The sequence below is a fragment of the Phyllobates terribilis genome, unplaced genomic scaffold, assembly GCF_046119375.1.
Source record: "Phyllobates terribilis strain yellow unplaced genomic scaffold, ASM4611937v1 Scaffold_2__4_contigs__length_985480577, whole genome shotgun sequence".
Classification (NCBI taxonomy): domain Eukaryota; kingdom Metazoa; phylum Chordata; class Amphibia; order Anura; family Dendrobatidae; genus Phyllobates; species Phyllobates terribilis.
In genome coordinates this window covers 832,444,017-832,468,497 of record NW_027362762.1, presented here as the reverse complement: position 1 = coordinate 832,468,497, position 24,481 = coordinate 832,444,017, and the positions used below count along the sequence as shown (strand labels likewise).

The 24,481-nt window shown below is 42.4% G+C and overlaps 1 protein-coding gene across 1 annotated transcript; it reads right to left on the bottom strand.

Moving 5' to 3' along the window:
- On the bottom strand, window positions 1-24,452 carry TNFAIP1 (TNF alpha induced protein 1). The gene is made up of 7 exons (XM_073667779.1): window positions 24,050-24,452; window positions 19,539-19,880; window positions 13,179-13,348; window positions 9,908-9,997; window positions 7,334-7,386; window positions 6,186-6,381; window positions 1-3,087 (listed from the first exon to the last, which is right to left on the bottom strand). Exons 2-7 carry the CDS (start codon window positions 19,750-19,752, stop codon window positions 2,851-2,853), a joined length of 960 nt encoding a protein of 319 aa, XP_073523880.1. The 5' UTR covers window positions 19,753-19,880; window positions 24,050-24,452; the 3' UTR covers window positions 1-2,850.
- Between the last annotated feature and the right edge of the window lie 29 nt (window positions 24,453-24,481).

Genomic DNA, 24,481 nt, shown 5'->3' with positions numbered 1-24,481 from the left:
GCACTTTCAACAACAGAACTTACTACAACATATACATTGTGCAAATATTTTTTGCTACAATTGTCAGCACAGTGCATCTGCAGTATAGGTTGTATTGTATGTATTTACACCCATCAATATAACAATCTTCTTTTCTTATGCGGTTTCACAGTGATCCCAGCATACAGAATGTGCATTTCCAGATGTATACCACCATTATGAGTCATGATTTTTTAATACTCATACATATTGCTTGCATAGTTATTTTTCACTCTACTGTAATACAGAAATAGAGTAAGGAAACAGCCCTTGACAAAACAAACCCCAATCCATTGTGCAACATTTAAAGGGGCTGTCCATCTGAAATGTTATTTATTTTTAAAAAAATGAGTCACCAGTCCTTCACCATAACTACTCTGATGCTTTGCTGATCTCCACTTCCTGACCCCTTTCAACACACAGGAAGTGATCTGACTGCTGCAGGCAGGGTGCGCAGAGGGAGCAGAAAGTATAGAATGGCACGATCCTGGTAATGGAAGATGATTGGTGACGGAAGTAATTGTTTTTTTTTTTTTTTTTTAAATATGTCACTGACTATATCAGTTGGACTACACCTGTAATATTAAGACGTTTTAAAAGTATTAAAATAAGAAAACACATCAGCTAAAAACAGTAGACGACCAGTAGCATAGTGTCAATAATAGTGTCTATTCCTATAATAACTCCCATCACATCCTAGAAATCTGAGGGGGAACGTCTACCACATTTAGCCTTAGGTAGCATATTATAATAAAAGCACCGTCTTGACTGATCCCCTTCTTTTTTTGTGCTTATAACCTATTAAAAAGCACAGTAAGAGGACAGAATTAAGAATTAGAAATATTGGTAAATTAAACAGTTACAATTACAAATATACGGTATATATAAATTTCCAATCTGTTCAGTCGTCAATCCAAAACAGACTTCCCTGTCCGGCCAACTGTGCCACCAGTCTCCGGACTCTGACATGCCGTACATTGCAGGGTGGACTTACAAGTAAGTCTTAATAAATATTAATAAAAAGAAATCAGAATTATTTTCTCATAAGAAAAGATTGTAAAACTGCAGCTTACTGTACATTACTGATTTACAGTCTATGCTAAAATATAAATAAAAACTCAAGCACAGAGCGGCCAAGTGCACAGCCTGGCAGAGAAGTGGCATCTGATCAGACTGTGTAATCTGCACCCTTCCATAAGGGCACATATAAGACATAGTGGTCTTCTCAATGATCTGCATCTATCACTACATACTGTACTTATAACAATGCAGTCATTCTGACTTCAGCCATGAAACCTTCATTCTCAATAGCAAATGGCACCTTTTGGTATACGCTGACCAAGAATTTATTGGCCATATGCAGTGTGGTGGGCATCTATGGTGTACCCCTGATAATGCAGACTATCAAGACTTTACCTGTCAACGACTCCTATGTCTTTGACTGATCCACATATAACCAATCCGAATTAGGTTTCCAGTTTCCTATAAAACAAAAGCCCTATCTATGGCTGAATTCAGATGTGTTTCATGGTCCGTATATAGACCACAATGCCTGGCGCAGGTTTCCTGACCCGAACTAGCAGCCTCATATATGGCTATGAGGCCATTAGTTCGGATCAGGGGACCCATGTTCAACTTGGGCAATGTGCTCCATATACGGACCACGAAACATGGACGTCTAATTTCAGCCTTAAGCAAAGCCACAGAACTTCTTCTAGCTTGCTCAGGTGAATCAAGTCACATCAGTGATGCAGACTGATCGGGGACGAGTCTGGGCAGGGACACGGCTACTTAAAGCATAGTTCCAGCTATATTATATTTGCAAGACATTACCTATAGGAAATATTTACCTGCTAATTATGTTCTTCTCTTTCTGTTTGATAATAACGGGAACCTAATATGGTTAGGTTAAATATCAATGTCTTTAGATTTACTGAATTCTGAGAAGAAACTGAGGAGTCTGAATCCCACAACATAGCCTTCAGCCAACACCTGTGTAAGGAGTATGGGCACCTACTGTCTCTGATGGGTTATCTCTTCTGACTCCACCATATACATGAAAGCTCAGTTAGGCAACGGAAAACAAAGGGATCAGGCATTAAAATTCAATAATCCTGGGCCTTCTTCTCCTCAAAGTCATCTGTTAAGAGAGGTGGTTGACCAGTCCCACGGAAAACAGCAGGTCTGATGACTATCCTCTAACATGTACAAGGGGCCTTCATGCTGCTAATGCTCTTTGCCTCCACCATGCTTTAAACAGCAGCTTGGCTTCTAGGTCAAGGTTAACAAAACACAAGCTGTATCAGTGCAGTGAGAGCCAATTTCTATTACTTTAATAAAATTATTTTTTACCCAAAAGATTAAACTGCCAATGAGAAAAAGTTTAGCATGTAATATGCTAGAGGTCTACTTTAAGTTCTGGGAGTTACTATATTTTTCGTTGGCATGCAGATTCACATGTACAGTAGTTAATCTTCTGCCGGTATTACATTTTGGAAGCAATCCTATTTTAAGATGTTTACCTACAAAGATGATCAGTGTATGTGTCACTAAAAGCATCAGGATTACTCCATCCTATGTCCTGTGACGCAGAGGACTTGTAGTGTATAATGGATATAGTCTAGTAATTATCTTCTAAACTAATTATTGTGCCAAAAATGGAGTCAGCTCCAATATTTAAAATCATCCAATGAAACCTTTACCCTGGATGACTGACATCTTCCATGTTACGAGCTGGTGACTAGATTTCTCCTATAAGACAACTTTGGTCTAGAAAAGTCACTAGGCAAAGAGGATTTCACTGCGTTCTTAGAAAGCCTCTGCTGTAAAGCTTTAGTCCCTGTACGTAGACTGGTGCCCGAGCTGTCTGTCATCATATGTGCTGTATCGCTTCACATGAATACGTCGAACACGGTCTCGGAGTTCAAAACCCTCATCATCTTCGCTGTGAGATGCTTGGCTGCGTGTGCGGCTTGTGGCTTCCAGTAGAGAATTGTCAGGGACTCTGGGGGTCTCATACAGCAAAACGTTCAGGGTTTCTTCATAGATCCGAGCCTCAGGAAATTCAACCTGACCAGTGGGAGAGAAATACATTTTAGGCTCTGGCATCTCAATTCTTTACCAACCTATGTACTTTTTAGCCCCTTTTGAGTATGCGCTAAGCAAAAAGATCAGGTGGCCGCCTGTTTGGTCACTTGATCTTCCTGGTCCGTTACGTAAAAGCCAGGTTCTCTAGTAGACAAAACCTACTACAGACACCATTGCGTTATACATATCTTTAGCATAGGTCATCAATACAGAACGAGTGGGTGTCCAACACCAGCACCGATCAGCTGTTACCAGCTTCAGCCAGATGTATACAGTGTAAGGAGTGGAACAGCACTGCTCCGTTATACTGATCAGTGGCCGCTGCCGGGTACTGAAGATCGGCTGCTAGTATAGTCACTATAGGGTTGCCATGTCATTACGTGTTTTGTCTCCTCAGCTACTAATCTAGATATCATGTAATCATGCAAGGATCCCATACAAGATCCCATGACTCCCAGTCAAAATATGTCATATTGTACACAGGATCTAGGGCTGACAGCTGGATGCCATCCTGAATGTTACCCCGAATCCCACATTTGCAGATAATTGGCAGTACTATTTCATGTCTGGTCATCTGACATTTAAATAATGGACAAGCACAATACCCTACCATGCAGCTGTACACAGTCAGATTACATCACAGGATAAATGCTGGAGCTTTGGAATGGTTATCAAATACACTGCTCAAAAAATAAAGGCAACACTTAAACAACAAAATATAACTCCAAGTAAATCAAACTTCTGTGAAATCAAACTGTCCACTTAGGAAGCAAAACTGATTGACAATCAATTTCACATGCTGTTGTGCAAATGGAATAAACAATAGATGGAAATTATTGGCAATTATCAAGACACCCTCAATAAAGGAGTGGTTCTGCAGGTGGGGACCACAGACCACATCTCAGTAGCAATGCTTTCTGGCTGATGTTTTGGTCACTTTTGAATGTTGGTTGTGCTTTCACACTCGAGGTAGCATGAGATGGACTCTACAACCCACAGAAGTTGCTCAGGCAGTGCAGCTCATCCAGGATGGCACATCAATGCGAGCTGTGGCAAGAAGGTTTGCTGTGTCTGTCAGCGTAGTGTCCAGAGGCGCTACCAGGAGACAGGCCAGTACACCAGGAGACGTGGAGGGGGCCGTAGGAGGGCAACAACCCAGCAGCAGGACCGCTACCTCTGCCTTTGTGCAAGGAGGAACAGGAGGAGCACTGCCAGAGCCCTGCAAAATGACCTCCAGCAGGCCACAAATGTGCATGTGTCTGCACAAACGGTTAGAAACCGACTCCATGAGGGTGATATGAGGGTCCGGCGTCCACAGATGGGGGTTGTGCTCACAGCCCAACACCGTGCAGGACGCTTGGCATTTGCCACAGAACACCAGGATTGGCGAAGTCGCCACTGGCGCCCTGTGCTCTTCACAGATGAAAGCAGGTTCACACTGAGCACATGTGACAGACGTGACAGAGTCTGGAGACGCCGTGGAGAGCGATCTGCTGCCTGCAACATTCTTCAGCATGACCAGTTTGGCAGTGGGTCAGTAATGGTGTGGGGTGGCATTTCTTTGGAGGGCCGCACAGCCCTCCATGTGCTCGCCAGAGGTAGCTTCACTGCCATTAGGTACAGAGATGAGATCCTCAGACCCCTTGTGAGACCATATGCTGGTGCGGTTGGCCCTTGGTTTCTCCTAATGCAGGACAATGCCAGACCTCATGTGGCTGGAGTGTGTCAGCAGTTCCTGCAAGATGAAGGCATTGAAGCTATAGATTGGCCCGCCCATTCCCCACACCTGAATCCGATTGAACACATCTGGGACATCATGTCTAGCTCCATCCACCAACGTCACGTTGCACCACAGACTGTCCAAGAGTTGGCGGATGCTTTAGTCCAGGTCTGGGAGGAGATCCCACAGGAGACCATCCACAACCTCATCAGGAGCATGACCAGGCGTTGTAGGGAGGTCATACAGGCACGTGGAGACCACACACAATACTGAGCCTCATTTTGACTTGTTTTAAGGACATTACATCAAAGTTGGATCAGCCTGTAGTGTGTTTTTCCACTTTAATTTTGGGGGTGACTCCAAATCCAGGCCTCCATTGGTTAATAAATTTGATTGCCATTGATGATTTTTGTGTGATTTTGTTGTCAGCACATTCAACTTTGTACAGAACAAAGTATTCAATGAGAATATTTCATTCATTCAGATCTAGGATGTGTTATGTGAGTGTTCCCTTTATTTTTTTGAGCAGAGATTGTGTGATAAGGTTTTTTTAACGGAGCTTATTTTATTATCTGAGACTAACTTTTTGCTACTGCTGTTTTCTGCATTACTAATATTTGCACAATAATTGCCCTGAGTAATTGTGGACAAATAATCTACTCATGTTAGTACTTAGGGCTTTCGTGAATATCCAGGTTCCCCATCATGTATTTCATAATTTTATGTCCTCACCTGTACTTTGCAAAAGCCTGGTCTATCAAAATATAAAAATTAAATCAAAATGGTAAACATGGCGTAAACAGAACAAAACAAAAAAAGCAGAATTGTGTATTTTGTCACAATAAAAATGCAATAAAAACTGATCAATAATGTTGTGAGTAGCCAAATTAGTATTAATAAAGCAGTCCAGTCAGCTTAACGCGCAAAATTCAAGCCCTCTCACAACTGTATTGACAGAAAAGAGAAAAAACGTTACGGCCACAGAAAATGGCAACACAAATTAATTTTTTTTTTAATTGTACTGCCTAGAATAATCATATTTCCAGGTCATTTTTGCCATACAATGAACACTGTAAAAACAAAACCTAAATAACAATAGCAAAATTGCATTTTTCACCATTTCATCCCACTTTTTTTTCCATTTTTTATTCACATTGTATAATAAAATGGATGGTGTCCTTCAAATCAACAACTCGTCTTGTGAAAACCAAGCCTTCATACGGCTATGGCGACAGAAAAAAAAGAAGAATCTATGGATCTTGGAAGAAGGGAGGAAAAAAAAATTGGCTACGGAGGCAAGGGTTTAATTGCACAAAAAGTAATCCCAGTGGTGGTATTGTGTAGACAGAGAAACCTTTACCTTTGTTTGCTTCTTTTCAGTGGCATAAACAATGGAGGTGCAGCAGACCTCGGCCAGCTTCCGTCCTTGACCGTAGAAGGACCAGCAGCAGATCTCGTCTCCAATCACGTCCTTCATAAATAAGACTCGCCCGTTGAAGCGGAGAGAAAGCTTGTCAAACAGCTCAATATTTTTCAGAAGGTTGTCGTCAGAGTTACTATAATAATAATAATAATAATAATAATAATAATAATAATAATATTAATTTAAAAGAAGAATATGAACATTTGGTATTAATAAAGGATTTAAGCGTATAAACTTAGGGTCTATTTACACAGTGTGGTCACTGCAATTTCTTGAGGTGTTTTATCAAACAAAAAATGATCATTTTTAATTTTTATGTATTGTGCAAACACCCCAAAGTTTACCCTATGCTATTTATATGTACTATTACTCTTTACTTACTACAGGGTATATGCTCATTTTCTTGTTCTTTTCTTGTTTTTTTTCTATTATTTTTGTTTATACATTACATTATTGTTACATTGGTCTTTAATCACATTCTAAGCGTTAACATTGCAATCCTCAAGAAGACAAAATGATGGATCAACCAAAGTTACAGTGAAGCCTCGGCCAGATCAGACAGACTCCTGTATGGGCAGTAGAAATGGGAGAACGATTTGCAGACCTCCGGTCCATCAGCTAGGTAAGCACTCTGACTGCTGGACAGGAGGCCTGCATATCCCTTACCTCCCAGCATTCCCAACTCTTCTGTTGAGTAAAAGGCTGATGCAGAGCCACAATGATGACGCTGCACCAGCTCGGCTAATCAAAATAATAGCCAGGAAGGCCAGGAGATAAGGAGATTTGAAGGTCTCCCGTCCAGTGATCAGACATTATTGACATGCCCAATGGACCGGAGTCCTGCGAATGGATTCTCACATCTCTAATGGCCAGCTTCCTACATGGAAGGCTACCAATTAGGACAGTTTTAATAAAAAAATGCTCTTTCATATCATGTAAAAGGTCAGATTTCGGGACAACACTAGCTTTGCTCAGAAAAACTAAATTTAAAATCAGTCATTACATAATGTACTCTACCCATTAAGATGACTGTATTAATGACAGATATGCAGATGCAAGGAGATAAATATAAAGTAGTAACTCACCTGGTGTAGGAGTACTTATTGTTGCTTCTGTTATACAGGAGCTTCACCACAGGCTGTTGGGAAACATAAAGACATAACATATTACCATGACGAGATTAAAAAAAAAGAGGCTTTTAAGAAAAGCTTTCTCCAAACTTTTCCATGTTGAACTTGACACACAATATGATAGTGGCTGCAGAGCAGAATACACCTTTGTATTATTTCACCTCTCTGTTTCAGAGATATTATTAAAGTATTTGTCCCCAAATGAGTTCATTTTTGTTACGTCCCAATGAGTATTATCAGTTTTCCCTGGGGGCGTGTACTTCTTCCCCTGTACTACGCCAACTAATCAGAAGCAGTATAAATTAATTCATCGCACTCTCGGGTGAAGAAATGCAAAATTCATTTATTGGTACAACAAACCCAGAAAGAAAATAATTATAGCAAACCAATAGTGAGTGGCGACACAAGAGAAGACGTTTCGGCCTTTTACATGGCCTTATTCATTTCCCTACCAGCTAGGCGCGGGAGTGCCGCTACACACCTCCTCCAGTCTGGATACTGGCTCCAGCAGTGCGCGTCTGACAAGCCCTGGCAACACAATACAGGCCTGCAGTCCTCAAGCACCTCCGGGACCATTACAAGTCCTTCACCTCTCTGGCCCCACCACTTACTACAACCTAAACCCCAAGTTTTGCTCAAACCAATACCAATAGCGACAGAAATGAATAAGGCCATGTAAAAGGCCGAAACATCTTCTCTTTTGTAGTCACTCACTATTGGTTTGCTATAATTATTTTCTTTCTGGGTTTGTTGTACCAATAAATGAATTTTGCATTTCTTCACCCGAGAGTGCAATGAATTAATTTATACTGTGTAAAGGGCTTCCCATGCCCATTGCATCTGCACATTACAAACCCTTCCATCAGCTCTCCTCTTTTATTAGCACGGTCACCTCTGCTGTACTGCCCCTTCCACATAATTGTCGGAAATGCGTTAGTATCACACTTATGTCTGTTGTGCTCAGGACAAGTTGTAATAGCTCTGCCGTGAGATCCGGGCTGTAATTACATCTCACACAAGGGTAACCTGCCTTTTCTGGACTACTCCTGTATGAGATGTACACCCAGCTCTGATCTCACAGACAGAAGTGATACTGACACTGAGCTCTCAGCTAAGGACAGACAGTGTGAGGGGCAGTGACAGAACAGCAGATGTGACATTGCTAAGAGAAAAGGCTGATGAGGGTTTGTAAAAAAAAAGCTGATATAAGGGTTTGTAATGTTAAACTTTGCTGCACAGCCCCACTCCCTACACTGACTCATGCAGGAGGTTAGACCAGGAGATCAGAGCATCTCACACAGTAAGAAACCTGCTCTAAGCTGTGGTGGGGGCGTGTTCTTTTCCTGCCTGTTTCTGATTGATCAGCATCTAACAGGGGAAAGAAGTACACACCCCTAATGAAAACTGTCTGATACATTACCCGCTTTTACTTAATGAAAATAAACTCTTAAAGTGCTAATATCTCTGCAACGGAAAGGCGAAATTAAAAAAAAAACAAACACAACATTTTATTAATAATAATAATCTTTTTATTTATATAGCGCCAACATATTCCACAGCGCTTTACAATTCACAGACATTATTGGCACTGTCCCCATTGGGGCTCACAATCTAGATACCCTATCAGTATGCCTTTTATTCCACTCTGCAGCCACTATTACATCCTTTGTCCAGTTCAACATGAAAAAGTTTCTGAAAATACACTAGTCTAAACAAAAATTTGGTCTTAAATGAATCTGTAAGTAATATCAACCCCTACCCAAACTGCATATATGGGCATGCAAGTCTTGTAAGCTAAATCTATCAACACTTTTATATCTTCTATCTGATTCGGCATTCCCAAGAAATCAGCGTTAAAATCATATGCAAATGAGGCATTAAGTTCTCTGGGCGTGGCAGAGCATTTCCAGAGCTCCTGCCTCCAGAGGTTGTCTTCTCGCCCAGCACCAGCCTCTCTAGCTTGATTGAAGGTATCTTCCTACACATGAAGGAGGGGGGGGGGGTTCAGAGCTTCTACCTCAGGCACCGGCCTTTTAACACACTAGGACAGGCTTCTTTCAGTGTAATCAGATGGCGGCAATTTTAATTCCATTATGATTACATTTCTAGACAACAAGATGTTTAAAAACAATTAGTAATTTAGTTTTTTTTTTTCTAATCCTAGAGAACCCCTTTAAACATAGGCCATATTTAAAGTGAAACTCAAATGGACCCAACTTTAATCCACCAACATGTTTTGTATAATGCAGGCAGAGTGGCTGTAGTGTCTTTTCTTATTGTCCTCCTCTACTTGTGGCCCACTAGGGGAATGTAGACATGGCTGAACTAAGACGATTCAATCTGAGATTTAACTATATAATATCCATCTACTAGGCTCTAAGCTTCATAGTGCAATTTTATTCTAAAAATGATGGTAGCATAATGCTCGGTCCCATGTTAAAAAAAGGACTGAGATTTACAGTGTCTTACTATGGCTGACACCTGCAAATCTAAGTGCTGACTTCTACAATGCATCAGTGAGGTACGCACCTTGGCAGATGATTCAATCAACTTCTCTTCTTCTTTCTGAGATGTGATGATAGGGATATTACATACGGCTTCATATGACTCATTCTTATCCTGAAAGAAGAAAAATGGAGACAATTAGAAGAAAAAATCTGTTGCATTGTTTGCAGACGTGTCTGTCCCACAACCCGATGCTATCCTGAGGACAGAAATAGGTCTAGAAACAGCTGGTGCACGACTATGACATTTTCTATCGAGATTATTTCTAAAAGTTTCATGCAAACTTATATTTACAGATCTCCTAGTGACTGGTGTTTCATTAGACAAAAGTTATGTGCTGGAAATATAACTTACAGAATCTCTCTTACCCCATAGAAAAGGCAAGGTCAGTTTTATATAATCTAAGAAAATTACTAGGGCTGGGGCAACAAACCTTTGGGTCAAAATGTTCCAAACTTTGCAACAACCTTTTTGTAAGATTTTCTCATAGTACTGTAATAAAAGCCAGAATAACAGGGTCCCCAGTATCAGCTACACCGCAACATTAAGAAAAATATATATGTATAAATATATTAGAATTATGGAAATTTTCAGCCTTTTCCATTTAAAACTAGAAATATTAATATGCCAAAACCATATACTTTACAGTACCCAGTTATAACAATGCTCATATAAAAATGATAGTTGGATCTCACCCTTATCATGGTGTTGTACCACAGTCCAGGGTGCACCATGGGTGCTGTTAGTAGGCCTAGTAAGCTCCTTATGCTAACCAATACCCCCAGTCCTGCCCACTGTAAAAGCTCCTGCCTATACAAGAACCCTCACTTCTTATCAGGACAGTGCAGTGAGGGTCCCTCTCGGAGCCCCCATAGATACACTCCCCTGATGACTCCTCAATGCTGAAGATGAAACCCGTCGGGAGAGATACACGGATGTTTTTGTAGTGGGACACTTCGGTATTGCTTTCATACCCTACCTGACGTGTTTCATCCTATTGAGAGGACCTGTAGTGACAGGGACCCCCAGCCAGGTGTGCAGAGTATTGTACTGTCCTGATAAGAAGTGAGGGCTCTTGTAAGAGCAGAAGTTTTTACACACGGCACGACAGGGATTTATTTATTTATTTATTTATTCATTTAAAGGCCTTCAGCTCGATCTTGTGCAAGCCTAGATAGGTCCACCAGGGTCTTCTCCGTAGTTATCTTGATTGCATCAAGCCATCGGGTTGCCGGTTTTCCTTTTCGCCTTGCTCCTTCTATTCTTCCAATCATGATGTCCTCCTCCAGTGATTGCGGTCTTCGTATGATGAGTCCAAAGAAGGCAAGTAGTACCTTGGTGATCCTTGTTTCAAGTGATATGTATTGCTTGATTTGTTCCAAAATTGATTTGTTTGTTCCTCTTTCCACCTATTGTATTGATAACATCCTTCTCCAGCACCACATTTCAAAGTTGTTGATTCTTCTTCTGCCTTCTTTCTTTATCGTCCAGGTTTCGCATGACAGGGATATTGGTTAGCATATGGATCTTACTAACCCAACCAACAGCACTCGTGACACAACACCATGATGATTGGCTGAGATCCAATCATTTTATTACACAAGCACTGTTTTAACACGGCACTTGTACATTGTTTGATTTGTTGCCTATGGTTACACTCTGTACAATTGGTTTTGCCATCACCCATAAAACATACATGAGGTTTTAATAGTAAATATTGTTTGCACCTGGGCTATTTTCCTTTTAAAATGAATTTAATAAAAGTTAAGTTTTAATAGTTTTTCTCTCGGCTGTGATACTACTCGGATCCATTTTCATTAAACAACAAATTCAGATACCAAAAAAGGAAAAATAACTTACATACAAGTCAATCACAATGTAATGGGAAGCTCCATTAGAGTAATACAACCCATCTATTTCTAAATTCTAACAATAAGACAAATAGGCTGTGTTATCACATATCCACAATACCTAGAACCAAAGGAATGCAGGCAAGTGAAATTACAATTAATGTGCACCACATTAAAGTATTATTAACTGCTCCAGATAATGGAAGGATCAATGTAAAGGGACCGATACCTCATCCATAACTCTATCCTGGAGTAGGACAGAGGATGTAGACCAGGGGTATCTAGCCATGCTCCCTAAATCTTATCATTTATGTAATGCATTCCTTTTTAAGATATATACCCCTTTCTAGACATACAATCTTGTTTATTTTGGTTTTGAGTTCCCCAATAGAAGGAGGGAGCAATATCTAACCAGTGATAGGCCAACATCTTCCTAGCTTGGAATAATATACGTATACGGGAACTCCAAACCAACTCCCTCCTCCAAGAGACCCAAAATACAGATCTTGGGTTCTGGATGGATTTGAATATTGTAGATTTGTTTAATTAAATAAAAGGACTTCATTTCAATACTCTCCAATATTCACACATTGCCATATCATATGGATGCGGCGTGCATCATCCTGACCACAACAGGGGCACCATGCATCCCACCTAGCTCCTATTTTACAAAGCAGACTAGGAGTTTTATAAACCCTATGCAGGAGATATGACTGAGACAATCTAGGAATTTCAGATAATGATGATTTAGGAATTCACTACAAAATAGCAATCCACTGGTTATCTGTCAAGGGTCCTACATCTTTTTTCCACTTATTTCTTGCTTGTAAAAATTAATTTATTCAACCTGATCTACCCTTTTGCTCTTGAGCGACAGATGAGCAGGAGAGGGGTTGTGGAATCCTTACTGCAGGGAGCTAAAATCACTTTAGCCTTTGAGACTGACCAGATAACACTAAGGAGCAGCCTGCACCAGAATAAAAGGTTGTGCTACACAAAATGGTATGTGTAATGACACAAACCCCTCTACATAGCAGTGTCGGGGATCTTCAGGGTCAAAACTTCTGACAAATTTTCTTTACCAAGTGATTGTCAGACGCCAGAGGAAGCCATGTGATATACAACTAACATCTGTATACTCCTACTCTGTTAAGTTTATATTCCCTTCCTAACACCAATAAATGAATCAATTTATGAGACTTTCATTCCCCTTACATTCTGACAAACTTCTGAAAAATGCTTTGATCCTGATCTCTTATAAAATCTGAACGTACAGCGTCTGTAGCTGAGACTTACATCAAGAGCGCGGCTGTGTCAAACACAGTGGAAAATCAGGCCTTTTAATGGATCAACACATTGCAGAGCATAAGTTATCATAAAACACATAGAAGTAATAAAAGCAAAGAGATCACAGGGGCAAAGGATGAGTAATTGCATTTATTCACCTGTAATGCTGCCTGGCACTTGTCTACCAAGCCCTGGATGAGATAATATTTGGCTTCTGCCATTAATTCCTTGATCTCATGTCTGTTCTTTGGAAGAGCAATGGTGTCGTCTCGAAGATAGTTTAATATGCTCCCAAAATGCTTTCCACAGCGGTCAATAAGAATCCAGCCTGGAAAGATAATCCCATGAATTAAAGGGTATGTTCATCGACGTAAACCATTTTATACTCAGCCCAGAAGTGCATACACAATTCAGAAGTGTTGAGCTCACCCAACATTAATTGCTGTTTCAGTTTCTGGACAGATCTCGATCTGGTGATTTGAGTCCTGGCAGCTGCATTCTGCCAAATAATCAGCTAACTTGAGAAAGTCCAACTTTATCATAAAGATTCATGAGACAATGTGCCACCTGCAGCTCTGCTGCCATGCTAGGCAACCTTACCAGATGTGATGTGTCTTCTGATTACTGGAGGAGAGGGCAAAAAGTAAGAATCGGGTACTAACTATTCTGAGAAATTCATATAAAAGTCCTTTGTAGTACAAACTGACAATATGGCCATATAACCAGTAGAAATGTGTGCACCTTTACTGCAATGTGTCATATCTGGAATTATATTGAGTTAGAAAATGTACAATACACTAGAAGTCTCATTTCCCAGATTTCTCCTTTCTTTGTATAAAGGGGTTGTCTATTTTTTATTCTTAGAAGGGTCCAATAGTGATAAGCTTATTACATGCCTAAAAAGGGGTGTCCAAGACTTTGAAGGCATATCCTTCGGATAGGTCTACGATATCAGATTGGTGGGTGTCCAATCCCCGGTACCCACCACCAACCAGATGTTATCTGGTCCCATTGAAGTGAATGGGGGTTAAAGCGCAGTGCCTGAGAAAGGTCACTACACAGAATATGAAGCTGTGATCTTCCATCTCCATACACTGTTGACTTCCGTCAGCCAAAAGACCAGCTAAAAGCTGTTTGGTAATGTGGTGTTCGACTTCCAAACGGATATTGATTACCTATGCTAATAATAGTATCCAAATATCAAAAGACTGACCGGCACTTCCAAAACAGAAAACAGGTGTGTACAGATGCTTACTAAGAGTAGCCATCTCCATATATAACTAACAAATAAAGTAGCACTCTGTAGTGCTATAGTATGCAAACATGAAATATCTGAAATTTTAATTGCATTACTGCTCTAGAAAATAGGAATAAGAGAATACTTAGCGCATAAATTGGCCAATTCATGTGGAATCGGCAGCCACAGTAAGGATCCTAACCTTCCCATATACATGCAGGCTTCAGCTTAAGAGAGGATTCACATTAGATAGGCTCCCAGCAACGAGAATTGCCTTATCGTGGCTATCGGGTACACATGAATTGGCCAATTTATGCGCTAAGTATTCTCTAGTATTCCTATTTTCTTGAAATGTAATGCAATTCAAATTTCATATATTTCATGTTTGCATACTATAGCGCTACAGAGCGATACTTTGTTAGCTATCCTAATAATAGGTCACCGATATCAAAATCCTGTACAACCCCTTTAATGCTCCATGACAGACAAATACATCATGAAGCAGGTCAGGGTATTTAGAGTGGGTTCAGGAGCCGAGACCACTTCACATACAGCCGGTATCTGCTCTATGTGGACTATTATATAGCTGGCTTCTGCCTGTAGCAGCAGCGATCAGCACACCCACTCATAACACCCTTACTTCCACGCCCTGACGTGATCGCAGGGTGCCTATGGATTGCCATGAGAGCCTGGAGTCTGCTGAAGTTCCTTTGCCAATCATGTGAATTCTGCTGTGACATCCAGCATTAGGCTGAGCGTCAAAGGAGACCGTGATTTTTAATATACAGTGCCTACAAGTAGTATTCAACCCCCTGCAGATTTAGCTGGTTTGATAAGATGCAAATAAGTTAGAGCCTTCAAACTGCAAACGAGAGTAGGTTTTATGAACAGAAGCATAAATCTTACAAACCAAAAAGTTATGTTGCTCAGTTGAATTTTATTAAATTTTAAACATAAAAGTGTGGGTCAATTATTATACAACCCCTATGTTTAATATTTTGTGGAATAACCCTTGTTTGCAATTACAGCTAATAATCGTCTTTTATAAGACCTGATCAGGCCGGCACAGGTCTGTGGAGTTATCTTGGCCCACTCTTCCATGCAGATCTTCTCCAAGTTATCTAGGTTCTTTGGGTGTCTCGTGTGGACTTTATTCTTGAGCTCCTTCCACAAGTTTTCAATTGGGTTAAGGTCAGGAGACTGACTAGGCCACTCCAACACCTTGACTTTTTCCCTCTTGAACCAGGCCTTGGTTTTCTTGGCTGTGTGCTTTGGGTCGTTGTCTTGTTGGAAGATGAAATTACGACCCATCTTAAGATCCTGGATGGAGGAGCGGAGGTTCTTGGCCAAAATCTCCAGGTAGGCCGTGCTATCCATCTTCCCATGGATGCGGACCAGATGGCCAGGCCCCTTGGCTGAGAAACAGTCCCACAGCATGATGCTGCCACCACCATGCTTGACTGTAGGGATGGTATTCTTGGGGTCGTATGCAGTGCCATCCAGTCTCCAAACGTCACGTGTGTGGTTGGCACCAAAGATCTCGATCTTGGTCTCATCAGACCATAGAACCTTGAACCAGTCTGTCTCAGAGTCCTCCAAGTGATCATGAGCAAACTGTAGACGAGCCTTGACATGACGCTTTGAAAGTAAAGGTACCTTACGGGCTCGTCTGGAACGGAGACCATTGCGGTGGAGTACGTTACTTATGGTATTGACTGAAACCAATGTCCCCACTGCCATGAGATCTTCCCGGAGCTCCTTCCTTGTTGTCCTTGGGTTAGCCTTGACTCTTGACAAGCCTGGCCTCGGCACGGGAGGACACTTTCAAAGGCTGTCCAGGCCGTGGAAGGCTAACAGTAGTTCCATAAGCCTTCCACTTACGGATGATGCTCCCAACAGTGGAGACAGGTAGGCCCAACTCCTTGGAAAGGGTTTTGTACCCCTTGCCAGCCTTGTGACCCTCCACGATCTTGTCTCTGATGGCCTTGGAATGCTCCTTTGTCTTTCCCATGTTGACCATGTCTGAGTGCTGTTCACAAGTTTGGGGAGGGTCTTAAATAGTCAGAAAAGGCTGGCAAAAGAGATCTTTAATCCACACATGTTAAACTCATTATTCTTGGTGCCTGAACTACTTCTTAATACTTTAGGGGGACCAAACAGAATTCTTGTGGTTTGAGGGGTTGAATAATAAATGACACTCTGAATTAACTTTAAAAAAAAAAAAAAAAAAAAAAAAATTTGCTGCAGTGCATTTCCCACTTCCAGGCTGATCTACAGTACAAATGTCACAATGCCAAGTTAATTCCGCATGTGTCAACCAGCTAAATCTGCAGGGGGTTGAATACTACTTGTAGGCACTGTATACAATATACAGTGTTAGGATCTAAAAACTAACTAAAAAAAAGTTCAATCTATAAAAATATAAAATTAATCTGATCGGTAAACGGTGAAAAGAGGAAATAAATTGCAATGCCAGAATTGTGAAATTGTTCCAGAAAATGAAGTATTTCTCCCAGAAAATTATTGCAATTACACACGTTTTGTTTATACACGTTTATATCCTTTGTGTGTATTGGAACAACACAAAAAAAAAAAAAGACGGTAAAAAAAGGCAAACTGGACATAATTTCACACAGAACCCCAAAAATGGGCTGGATAAAATTGTTGGCACCGTCAACTTAATATTTGGTTGCACACCCTTTGGAATAAATAACTGCAATCAATGGCTTCGTATAACCGTCAACAAGCTTCTTACACCCCTCAACTGGAATTTTGGACTACTTCTTTTGCAAATTGCTCCAGGTCTCATATTTGAAGGCGCCTTCTCCCAACAGCAACTTTAAGATCTCTCCACAGGTGTTCAATGGAATTTAGATCAAGACTCATTTCTGACCAGTTCAGAACTCTCCAGCACTTTGTTTCCATCCATTTCTGGGTGCTTCTTGAAGTATGTTTGGGGTCATTGTCATGCTATGACGCCAACGCAGCATTCTGAAACTAGGCACTACGTTGCGACCCAAAATCCTTTGGTAATCTTCAGATGTCATGATGCCTTGCACACAGTCAAGGCACCCATCGCCAGAGGCAGAAAAACCATCCCAAAACATCTTTGTACCTCCAACATATGTGACTGTAGGTACTATGTTCTTTTCTTTGTAGGCCTCATTCCGTTAACGGCAAACAGTACAATGATGTGCTTTACCAAAAAGCTCTATCTTGGTCTCATCGGTCCACAATATGCTTTCCCAGAAGGATTTAAGCTTACTCAAGTACATTTTGGCAAACTGCAGTCTTCTTTAGGTCTCTGTCACAGCAGTGGTGTCCTCCTGGGTCTCTTGCCATAGTGTTTCATTTCCTTCAAAAGTTGACAGATAGTTAGTGCTGACACTGATGCACCTTGAGCCTGTAGGACAGCTTGAATTTCTTTGAAACTTGATTGGAGCTGCTTATCCACCATCTGGACTATCCTGCGTTGCAACCCATCAATTGTTTTCTGCCGTACACGTCCAGGGAGATTAGCTACAGGACTTGACTTCTTGATTATGTGCGCACTGTAGCCAAAGGAACATCAAGATATCTGGAGGTGGACTTGTAACCTTGAGATTGTTGATATTGTTCAACAATTTTGGTTCTCAAGTCCTCAGACAGTTCTCTTCTCACACACAGACACACAATGCAGTGATCGTGTCAACGTCTCCCTTTTTATTTGGTTTCAGGTGTGATTTTCATATTGCCCACACCTGTTACTTGCCACAGGTGAGATTCATGAGCATCACATGCTTTAAACAAAGTTGTTTACCTACAATTTTGGAACGGTGGCAATAATTTTGTCCATTCCATTTTGGAGTTTTTGTGAGCAATTATGTTCAATTTGCCTTTTTTTCCCCTCAGTTTTTTTTCCAATACACACAAAGGAAATAAACGTGTATAACAAAACATGTGTAATTGCAATGATTTTCTAGAAGAAATACTTCATTTTCTGGAACAATACACCAGACTATACATATTTGGTACCACGGTAATCGCGTGGAAATGGAGACCCATGCTGTGAGATCATTTTTACTGTGCAATTAGCACTGTAAAAATAAAACCCAAAAAACGAATGTCAGAATTCCATTTTTCATCAAACCAAGCACTTGAATCTCTTTCTGCCATTTTCTTTACTCTGGTGTCTGTGTTGACAGTAAAGTTATAGCGATTTGAAAAAGGGACAGAAAAAAAAATTCACCCCAATGATGAACTGTAATTTTTGGGGTAAATTGACAGCAAGTTATTTAGTCCACTACACACCACCAAAGAGGAAAGAAGCATTACACAGTGCCTATTAAAATCAGTGCACATGCCCAAATCCATGAGAGGTTAAAAGGGTGTTTTACTAGAATGATATTGATGACTTATCCTTAGGAACCCCAGATCTGTGGGGGTCCAACACTAGGGAACTCAACAATCAGCTATTCTCAGCTTTGGATAGATGTAGACGGCTGCAAAGCTGAACATACCCGGCTCCGTGAAGCGTTCAGTGACCGCTGACAGGGACGGCAGATCGGTCCCTATTCAAATTAATGTGAAGATCTGCAGTACCCGGCGGCAAGGATAAACAGTTGCCAGAGTGGTGGTGTTTAGCACCACAACTTTTTACATCTGGCTACCGTCAGAGCTGAAAATAATTAGTTGGGTTGCTGGGTGTCATCACTAATCTGATATTGATGACCTATCCTAAGCTAACTGGTTAGTGGCCTCTACAAAATAAGGAAAGTCATTTTAATAGCAGCTGATCTGTAGTACCTGGGAGAGACCACTGAACAGCTGATCGGGTACCAGGTATCGGACCCCCACTGATCTGATGTTGATGACCTATCCCAGGTGAGGTTATCAATATCACAGTAGTGAAACAACCCTTTAATGAATTGGTTGCCAGATCTTTGTGAGGGAATAAAGCTGTTTTGGGGCCCAATCGGAAGACCTATATTAATGCCTTTAAGTTGTAAAATTCCATTATCTGTAATAAAGCCAGATAGTGCTATTGTATAGGTGGAAAACCGGCAGGAACCAGATTAAAGAAAACTTTATATGAAGCTCTGAATAATGAAGAATATATGCTGCCAAAATCCACTGGGTGAATTCGTATCATCAGTGATCAAGCAATCACAGATGCCACTGTATTATTTCCATCCTCCATGCAGCTCACATTCTAGACTCGAGCTGCATGGACTTCCCTATAATGCAAAGAAACAATAATTCAACCGCCCTTATCTCTACACCTGTATGGAAATATTCTCACCTTCTTTGTCGGTCAGGACCTCCATGCGACCACTGAACATCGCCTTCAGCATAGTGTCGTGTCTCGTCAGGACCTGCACGGTGGTGTAGTACAAAGATCCGCCCACGTTCAACCGAACATATTTATTTCCAAGGCAGCCCCCTTTAAAGCTGTATGTTTTAGGTTTGGCCCCTGAAGCGGGGCACATTGCTGTCAGACAAGTGTCGCCAGACATCTCTCGTTGCAAGTAGACGATGACTCTGCACACAGTGGGCTTCACGTGTGCCGCCGTGGTGGGAGGGTGCGTGTGGAAGACACACCCTAGTTAGCAGGAAAGTGGACCCTGCTAACTTATCTGAATGCCTGCAAAGAAAATACAAAGGGAAGGCTGTTACAAGGACAACTTGTGAAAATCATGAAAAGGGGCTGTCCCAATTTAGGCGATAACTTGCTGATGGCTGGGCCCCCCTGCTGCGGATCCACACCATGGTGTCTGGGGTACGTTATCAGCTGTGTGTAAGGCTTACACGTCATTGTAATCCTGTCTGTGATGATCATGAGACTGATCACAAGTCAACTGCACAGAACAGGAAAGGTGATCTGACAAAAGGCCTATGGGCAGTGTAAAAAATGGAAGATTTCTGCTTTTTTATATAGATTATTTATTATTATAATATTTTTTAACATAAGAACCTGATTTAAATAATAGGTTATTGTCTTACAATTCCCTGCAACATTGTCTAGTGTGTGTATGGGGACAGATATTTTTTCTATTCTCAGACACCTCTTTATGAAGTTGTGGTTATTAAAATGAATCTCTAATCAGGGTTTTGCTACTTCATCTGAGAGCAACATGGTGTAGGAAAAGACACCCTGATGCCAGCGATGTGTCACTTAGTTTACTGGGTGCAGATGAGTTTTTAGATGTACATGTAGTAGAGTTGAGAAATCTGCCCCCGCCCACACCTTCCTGTATACATTGTCTATTAACAGTGGGCTGCTTATCAGAGGGGATGTGATTGAACCATGTCTCACATGGGGCGTGGCAGTGATAATCTCCTGCTGATAAAACACTTAATGTATTGAAACAACAGCCTAACAGTGATAAGTGAGCGTGTCAAACAGGCTATCCCTGCATGTGTCACAGCTGTCTAACTGAAAGGCCGAGCACATCGAAACCACTCGGCAAGTACCAGAGCGTGCGCGTTAAAAGGATTAAACCAGTACACTCGCTCATCACTACAGCCTAATAAATGACAGTATCAGTATTTCAACCCCTACCTCAGGCTGCTCTCAGATTACATAGCAAACACCTGCTGACAGATTCCCTTTAAAAACAAAGGACAGAAAACTGCTCTGAGAATCTACCTAGCTACATCTAGTCTCTGTGCTATGTAGGGGGTGCACACTTTTCTCTGCAGGAAGACTGCTGGAGAAGCAGCACCATCATTGGCCTTCACAGCGATCTAATTTCCTTTATGCTCCCGTAGGACGCACCTCGTGATAAAATTGAGCTTTAGAAATCACAGATCACATTATCCATCATCCTGTTTCCGTCAATTTTACGTGGATGACTCACAAAAAGGACAACACGGAGTAAACCAGGCAATGTCTCTGTAAGAATAGCCTGAAAGCTGGAGACCATGTAATCCTATTGCTGGGGGATGTATGATGAAATGTACAGATTCAATCTACACAGAAATGATCAGACGTGATCCTTTACAACTGGAGTGGGGAACATTTAGTGCTGCCCTGCCCCGTTCAATTCCTCAATCTGTACGCCCTTTTTTCCCTCATTTCTACCAGACCCATTTGTACCCATCAGATCCTAGTTTATTGTGCAAACATACTAGTGAAGGACTATGTCAGATGCTAACTACTACTAGGGTCAGCATGCTCTTTGCGGGAGGAGTTGACACACTCTGCACTCCTGTCCCACTCACACCACTGCAGCCAGTCTGATCTGAACCAGCTTCTCTGGGCACCAGCAGTCTCCAAATTTCCTCACATCTCCAAGGGTGAGTATACATCAGGCTCATTTTCTCCTATGTGATGTTTATCCAGTGGCAGTCTTGCCATCTCCTATGCGATGTACAGTGATGAGCAAAAGGGTAACAATGTTTTGAACTTTTGACTTTCAGGCTCCATATCTCACCATCCACTACTGCTACCAATGTGAGACTACCATTATTTTATAGCTAATCATCTTGGCTATCTCATACATAAATTTGCCTTGCAACTATTTAGCATATGATTAGTTATGCAGATTCTTGTCATGTCACTGCACTGTTACTGTTTTACTCCTAAAAATCTAAATTTTAATTTTTATTATTCTGTAAATCCACCTTTGGCTCTCAACACTGCCTGAATCCTTCTGAACATGCTTTTGAACAGATTCAAGCATGTATCAACCGAAATCTGATCCCAGGTCACTTCTACATGTTCCCAAACGTGGTGCATACTGGTCGACTCACTTGGGTATGTATACAGTTTTTTTCTTCAACTCTACCCACGTGTTCAATTGGGTTGAGGTCTGGGGACTGTGAGGGCCAATCCAGCACCTCTACTTCATTGTCACTGAACTATTTCTTTGCCAATCTCAACGTATGCTTTGTGTCATTGTCCTGTTAGAATACTATGTCGTCCTTTTTATAGCCATAGTACTCGAGTGTACAAAGAAATTCGTCTAGTAGGATACTGACATATAGCTCAGCATTGAGACCACCATCGATCCTGGTCAAGAATCCAATGCCTTTGGCTGTGAAACAACCCCATGTTATCTGGTTTCCTCCTGTGAACTTAACAGTTTCTTCAATTTCTCGATCTGTTAGCCCCTTTTTCCCTTGTTTCTGCCAGAACTATTTTCCCCCATCAGAGCCTAGTCTATTGACTTTCTTCTCATCGCTCCAAGTCACCAGTTTCCAATCTTCTACTATCCACTGCAAACTCGAGCCGACGCTTCTAATGACAATATTGAAGTCGAGGCTTCTTCACCTTTTTCGAGCCACCATTCCAGACTTGTGTAACGTATGTTGCACGGTGCTTGCATGGATGTCTGATCTCACCATTACGAAGCATACAAGCCGCCTCCATCGCTGTGTTTGTTGCGCTAGAACTGATAGTCCTTGTGATGAGACGACTTGTTGACTTTGATATTTTGCCTGGACATCCACCTCTTGGCTTTTGAATGGATGGACGGACTTCATTTTGTATTCTGTATACTGCGTTCAAAGCGGTGACAGTAAAGACCGTGTGCACATACCTTATACATCAGCCTCAATGTCTCCTATGTGATGAAAAAGCAGTTGCAAGCAGCAGAATCATCACTACCACCTAATAGACACCTCACCAAAGAGGAGTAGTTTGAGCTATCACACTACGGGCGAGTTAATTAAAATGTTTGACTAGATATAGTGGAGTCATTTTTAGGTTGATAATATTGTGCTGCCACAAAATGATGGTGTAAATATCCACACGTTCTACAGGTGCGGCAGCAGCACCATAATGCCGCCCTCCTGCACACATATTACCTTATGCTAACTGCTAGAAAACTAAGAGCAGGAAGCCACTGGATGCGTCCACATGATCACAGTGGTGCACACTGGGTAACAAGATTTTTGGCACAAGATAGAGACCCTTCTATTACTTCCACCATCTCTTGGCCGTGCTATTCTAGACGGATAAATCTGCTCATCTTATGTCCTGAAAATGTGACATCTCTTCTAGATATTTCCCCACAAATAAATAATAAATTTGCTTCAATTGCACCAAAATGACAAAAGTGCTGCGCCACACTACTAGTGAGAGCGGCCGGTGTGTCGATTCACAAGTCCCAACCCCGCCCCCGGGGTGCACCGCCAGTCCCAGCCCGGTCCCCATCATGGCCCACAAGTCTGTCCTGCCCTCAAGGGAGCACCACAAGCCTAAGCCCCACCCTGCCCCAGATGCGCGCCCCGACTCTCCGGCCCGCCCCAGATGCGCGCCCCGACTCTCCGGCCCGCCCCAGATGCGCGCCCCGACTCTCCGGCCCGCCCCAGATGCGCGCCCCGACTCTCCGGCCCGCCCCTGATGCGCGCCCCGACTCTCCGGCCCGCCCCTGATGCGCGCCACGACTCTCCGGCCCGCCCCTGATGCGCGCCACGACTCTCCGGCCCGCCCCTGATGCGCGCCACGACTCTCCGGCCCGCCCCTGATGCGCGCCACGACTCTCCGGCCCGCCCCTGATGCGCGCCACAACGCTCAGCCTCGCCCCAATGATTGCCCACAATTCTCTGTCCTGCCCACTAGGGAGCACCACAAGTCTCAGTCCCGCCCCCAGCATGTACCACAACTCTCAAGCCCGCCCCTGAAGCGCACCACAAGTCTCAGCTCCGCATCCAGCCAGCACCACACGCTTCAGCCCCGCCCGAGCGCACTATAAGTCTCAGCTTTTCTCCTGAAAACGGCTGCAGTGCTCAGCCTTCCTGTATCAGACCGCAGCCCCCTCACTCTTCGCAGCACAGAACCCTCCGCTCTGCAGCCCCTGCACATACCTGTAATCACGGACCGGCCGCTTCTGCCTCCTCACTCACTTCTCCCCAGTTTCTCCCATCGCTTCCCACAAGATGAGGTCACTTCCGGCTGCAGTTGCCCCAGTAACTGCACCTCACACTGCGGGACAGGGGAGTGTCCGGCGTTGCGCTGCTCTGTGGAACCTGTAGTCCTGTGTCAGACTGTACTCCGGACACGTCATCCTTCTTGCGCTATAACTCGTGTCGTTAGTAGAACTGAAACTACAACTCCCAAAGTTCTTCGCGAACACTAAGCCGCTGGGTGAGGCCTCACTCCTCTAACAAATATTTAATTGTTAGCAGTGAGCTATCGTGATTCCTCAGCACATATCGTGATCCCGTCAGCCTTCGCTTATTCATACGACCTCTCACTGAAATAATATATAACATTGGCAAAGTGCCCTCATACAAGAT